The sequence below is a fragment of the Centruroides sculpturatus genome, unplaced genomic scaffold, assembly GCF_000671375.1.
Source record: "Centruroides sculpturatus isolate CEXI.00-Female unplaced genomic scaffold, Cexi_2.0 scaffold6, whole genome shotgun sequence".
In the NCBI taxonomy this organism is placed as follows: domain Eukaryota; kingdom Metazoa; phylum Arthropoda; class Arachnida; order Scorpiones; family Buthidae; genus Centruroides; species Centruroides sculpturatus.
In genome coordinates, this window is record NW_019384869.1 from 432,552 (window position 1) to 438,741 (window position 6,190).

Here is a 6,190-nt window from a genome sequence, read left to right on the forward strand (position 1 = left end):
AACGTATTTTTCGTTTGTGACCACTAACCGTGAAAACTACTGAACCAATCGTTACCAAATTTTAACTGTAGCATCTTTATGATCCCCGGAATGTTTACCACTAATCAAACCTACAGATTTTTTTATTAATTAAATAAAACTGCAACGGATTTTTGTCTGTCTATTTGTCTCTCTCTTCACTAGATGGCAACACATGAATTAGTACTTTCTGTCTATAAGAAAAGTCTATTATTGAAGTTTACTATTATATTTGAAGAACTGACATTAAATTATAATTAGTTAATTAGCAAAATCTTCGAGGAATTAAAAAAGTGACATCATCATGCTAGATGGAAGTATGTTTACTTATGGCGGGTTTTCAAATCATTATGCATTAATTTCTGCAGGTAATTGTACAAAATATTCAAAACAGTTATTGGATTTATCTCAAATGAATATTTTTGAGATTGATTGATAAATTATGCCGAGAGAAGCAAGAGCACGAAATAGGAAGAAAACTTTCTAGAGCTATTATTGTTCATAATTGTAGACAACGTGAATCTACAGCAGAGTGGTCTCAAAGACTGGAAGAGCAATGAATTCATTTGGCTCAGAATCGAATGCATATAGCAAGGAATTTTTTAGGTTTCAAATCAATATAACTTATTCAGAAGTTTTATAATTTTATTTTTTTTTATTTTGCAATGCTCTACTGCAATACTACATATTGATCACCCAAAAATAATTAATGAACAATTAGTTCAAATTTTCAAAGTTCTATGTATGTACAAGGTGGTTATAATTAAAGTTGCCCTACTCACCCTGTCTAGAGTCCATTCTCGTGGATGTATTTTGATGAAACTTGGTATATATGTTATATGGACCATGGGAAAAAGGAAAATGCAAAAAAATATTTAGTTGGAATTTTTACCACTAGGTGAAAAAATGGCACATTAAGAACAAGAAACTCAAAATGGAAACATGCAAATGGATTGCACATTGAACAAATGTTGTGAATAAAAACCTTTTGCATGTTTCCATTTTGTGTTTCTTGTTCTTCATGCACTATTTTTTAACCTAATGGTAAAAATTCCAACTAAATATTTTTTTGCATTTTCCTTTTCCCCATAGTCCCTTTTTTCCTCTTGGTATATATAACATATATACTAAGTTTCATCAAAATACATCTACGAGAACGGGCTCTAGACAGGTATGAGTAGAGCAACTTTAATTATAACCACGCTGTATATAAGAGCGGGCGAGGCCGCGATGGGGATGCTAGTTTATATATATTATAAATATTTTTTACTACATAATATTTATTATATTAAAAATAACACATTTACTTGTGTTATTTCTAAAATATATAAATATGATTTTCTGTATTTGTGTAATAAATCATGGAATTAATCTTTTATACATTTTGTAGTTTATAAGTTTCAAATAATTCAAAATTATAAAAATTAGCTTACTTCTTTGTGAGGAACAATATGTGGAACTTTCTGCATTAAGATCTGTGCTGTTTTCTTTCCTTTTTCAAGATCATTCATGAATGAGCTAACTTTTATATCTCTACATTAAAATATTTACAAATTTATTATAAATACGTAAAAAATACTTTTGAATTTTTGTATAAAAATATTATCTAAATGTAATTATTTATTTAACACTTTTCCATTAACCTTTTATTAACTACAAAATATTTCATACAACATTGGTTTAACTTTATCTGACAGTTACTGAAAGTTATGGAATAAAAAAAACAAAGCACAATATAAAAAAGAAAGAATATACAGTGGATGATCAGTTAACTAACATGATCCGTTCCAAGACTTTGTTCGCCATCTGAACTGTTCATTAACCAATTATCAATTTACCATAGGTTTGTATGGGAATTTGATTAATTCATTCTGGAGATCCCAAAAAATAAAAAATATATACTTTCTTACTACGTTTATTTATATGTAGTAATAAAAATACATATATACCCAGAGTTGCATTCTTATTAGTCATGTTTTTTTTTGTGTTTGTTTGTGGGGGTTAAATAATCTGTCTAATGTTGATTGTTCTTCTCTCTTCTTCAAGATTTTCAGAATTAATAAAATTGTAATTGTAGAGATCCCCAAGCTTATTAACCTCATCCTAGTTTGTATGCCATTCTAAGACCGTTGATCTGACATCCCCACTTCTTCAAAAGATCTTTAATTAATAGCAGATACCGGCATTAATCCTCTTTTTTAGAAGAAAACATATCTCACAGAGTTTCTTGGTGTTCTTCATTCAATAGTTCTTGGCGTTCTTCTGTCGTCAGATCCATTTCAGGTTCCATTATGAGCTCTTCAATGTTCTTTATTTCTCAGAAGTGATTTTTGTTACTCTTTTAGCTGCTTGAGTTTTCTTGATTATACTGTATCTTTCTTAGATAAGATTGAACTGCATCCTACTGTAGATTTGTTCAGGCCATACTGCCCAGCAATATCAGACATCTTCTGCCTTTGCTATTTTATCTTTCAAAAATAAAACTCAATGCAAAACTTAACGAGTGCCCGCCCAACAGTCTTGCGAATACTATAAAAAAATTTTCTGTCAGAAAAATAAAAGGCTGGAATTACAAGGAAGAGTTTCAAAGTTCGGAGGAATACTATCTGATCAGTATATTATACAGTTGAGCGTTGATGTCGACATTTCCAGCGCTCCAAAAAGTTTCGAATTCTTGCCTGAAGACAAGGGAAAATCAATTGGTATTTGTTATTTTTGTTGCTTCTTTTTATATTTGTTCAGTGAAGTGTTCATTATCTGAACATGTATTTGTTGGCCGATCATAAAAATCTTTCGTGAAAGTGTTTGTTATCCGATGTGTTCGTTAACTGATCACTCACTGTATTACAAAATCTTTTATACTTTAAACAAAATTATAATAAAGGCTAGAAAAACCTAGCTTTAGTACATCACAATATTCGCTATATGAAAAATCATTCAAGTTGTATTTAAAAATAAAGATATAAAATCAAAACAAAGTAAAAATTGACAATTTTTTTAATAAAAACAGGATAATTTTTTATTAATACTTNGTAATATCTAATGACAGATTATGAAAAAATCAATTCATTAGTGACTTCATTTTTATTAAAATTCAACAAAATTAAGATAAATGGTTATACAGAATTTTTTGGGATGCTTTGTTATGTAAGAAAAGGATATTGTTTTTATGCTAGAATTCCTAACAGATAATGCAAAATCTATCACTATATAATAATTATTTTGTCATTTCCACCTTATATCATGTTACGTATGTAGCTAAATCAGGCATATCATAATAAGAATATAAATTATACTATCTACATTTAAAGGCATTTAGAACTAAAGTGGATCAAGTTCTGAATTTTTAATTCCTGAGATTTCTTGGTTTAAAACATTAGTAGTCTGAAAAATAAACATTATAAAACATTTTTTTTTTTCATTTAATAAAGTTCAAATACACTTAATCACCATAAAAGATTGAAGAAAAACCAAAATACCATTTTTAGATAAATCCACTTTAGTTCTAAACGTTTCCTATATAATATCAAAAATCAAAGGAAAAGAATAACTGAATAATTTAACATTCATAAAGTTTATTTTATCTATGAAAATAAACACTAGAAATGAATTTTAATTTTAAAAATATTTAATTTTTAAAATACAAAAATTTCACAAACTTCTTCACTCTCCTTCCGTCTTTTAATCCAGCAACAGTCTAATTCTGTTTTGGCCAAATCCAAACNGCAAGCTCTTGGTGTATTATATTTGCTACTTGATTGTGTCTATGTAAGTAATCTGTCTGTGCCAAGAGCTTGCAACCAGAAGTGATGTGTTGCAGAAAATGTCACATCATGCCAGAAACTATACATGTGTCATTTGTGAGTGTTGTATCTTTGAGTATGTGTTTTCTGTAGTTTTTAGTATTTATGACCTGATCCTGTATGGCAATCATGAATCCTTACGGCTCCCCAAAGAGGCATCCCCGATCTAACCAGCTGTTTGACACAGTTTTGTCAACAAAATCCTGGGCCAAGCATAAAAATGCCTGTTATGGAGTGCCTTTTGAGCCCACGACTGCTTAATGGTATCTATGCTTTTTATATGTTGTGTCATGTCTGTATGATGTGAGTGTAAGTTTAATGGTGTGTTATTTGAGTCTGCTAGAGTTACTGCTTTATGTAACTGTGATGTTTCTTGTTTTTGTAGAAAAACTCTCATGGTGACTGTATTTGTTTGTTGTGAAGGTTAACTATGCCAATTAGGCCATGTTCACCATCTTTACATGGAAGGGTTAATCTTTCTGTGACAGATTTAGGATGATGTTATTTATGCTTAATAAGTGTTGTTCTTGTTTTCGTTTGGAGTTGTTCAAGATCTGTGTGAATCCAATGTATAAACACAACTTATGTGCTTATTGCTTTAACTGTGTGATTTGCATAGTATTATGAAGCAGCATTGCTTACTAAAGAGAATGATATTAAAATAAAAATTTTATTCTATGTAGGTCTATATACTACTATCACCTTTATATATGTCAAACTTTTATATAGTTCTGGATCAAGAGATGGTAGCTCATCTATTGAACTGTACAGAGCACTGTGCTGATGGCCTAATACTTGACTTAAAAAGAAAGATGCAAAAGGAACATCTACAACAATTCCCTAAAAATAAAAAATTCAATATTATAGAATAAATGCTTTTGGTTAAATTTTTTAACTAAAATTCAACACAATGAATTCATCATTGTCAATATTTAAAGATGTAATATACATATTTAAATTTTCATTCAAAGGAATAAAAAAGAAATTTTTTTTTTTCAGTAAAGAAAATATTTTATTTTTTTCATATGTTTAATCAAATCATTTAAAATAAATTTAATTATTACTACCTCATAAACTGCTTTTCCAAGCATTTTTCCTACAAATTCAAACAATGAAAGATGACTTTCTTGTATATATGATGTTGGAGATGGATACAGACGCTGCTCACTAGTAATCTATAGTACCAAACATGTATGACATTATATGTTTAGAATAAATAAAATTATTTTGATAGAAATTTAAATATATTTCATATCTATATCACAGTTACTGCTTATCTTAGTAGTTGATAACTATATTTTAGATCAAAATAAAAAAAACTAATACATAATTTAATAATCTTAACTTAGTGTATTATACATAAATTTCTGACATATATGATGATAAATTACATACATATATTACATATCTATGTAAAGCATTCGAAAGATGATGGTAATCTGTAAATCTAATGAAGTCCAACATTATTTCAAAGAAAAATTATTTATCTATAATGTTCAACATTAATAAATTAAGCCTATAAAACATGTTTCTTTCCAGATTTTAATTTAAATAATTTTGTGTATTAAAATGTATAAATATTAATTATTTAAATATGATCTTACATATTGACAATTTAAAATTTTTTAAAAACACTTTTACCAAAACAATGAATAACTGTTTAATATTTAAAAATAAAATACATGTGACAAAATATCAGGTTGTAAAGGTAAAGTTTAGACATTTTGAATAAAAATTTATTGACAATTAACTCAACAACAACAGTTCAGCCTAATAGATAATCACCATCAATATCAATCACATCTCACCTTTGCTGCAAATTTCCACTCCCATAAGTATAGAATGTCTGGGCTTTTCTTTGAAGAAAGTCTCATGAATTGAGTATTGTCATTAAACTGTATATTATTGGCATTATGGTTCTGCAGAGATAAAATAAATGGTAGTCAGTTGTCACCAAGTCTGGGCTTAAACTGGATGAAGCAGAACTTTCCAGCTCAGACTGGCCAGTTTCTTTAAGGTCATCTTTGCTCTGTGTGTTTGTGTACTGTTGTGGCAATATATTTTATCAATTTTTGGACTGTATGAGAACATTCAAGTTACTATGATAATTCTCTGGTAGTCAATTAGTTGCAGGAGAATGTCATCATCAATGGTGGAATTGCTGTCTGGATGGGGTTCATCTTAAAGCAAAAAATCTCCAACCTTGAATTTTTTGAACCAATTGTAGCAGGTCTGTCTGTTGATTGTAGTCACCAAATACTTTGCAAATGAGATTGTGAGCATTTGTTGCATTGTGGCCACTTTTGAAGTGATTGAAATAGAGCATACAAATGTTTTTTTTTTTTTTTTTTTTATATGCTCAGAGAGCT

At 28.8% G+C, this 6,190-nt stretch overlaps 1 protein-coding gene across 1 annotated transcript in view; it reads right to left on the reverse strand.

Moving 5' to 3' along the window:
* The window catches only part of LOC111630838 (ubiquitin-protein ligase E3B-like), a 118,519-nt gene that overhangs the window by 45,102 nt on the left and 67,227 nt on the right, over window positions 1–6,190 (reverse strand). Inside the window, exons 23-24 of the mRNA XM_023375002.1 lie at window positions 4,889–4,996; window positions 4,524–4,661 (exon numbers count right to left, since the gene is read on the reverse strand). Coding sequence (XP_023230770.1) covers window positions 4,524–4,661; window positions 4,889–4,996 — 246 coding nt within the window. The remainder of the gene's footprint in view (window positions 1–4,523; window positions 4,662–4,888; window positions 4,997–6,190) is intronic.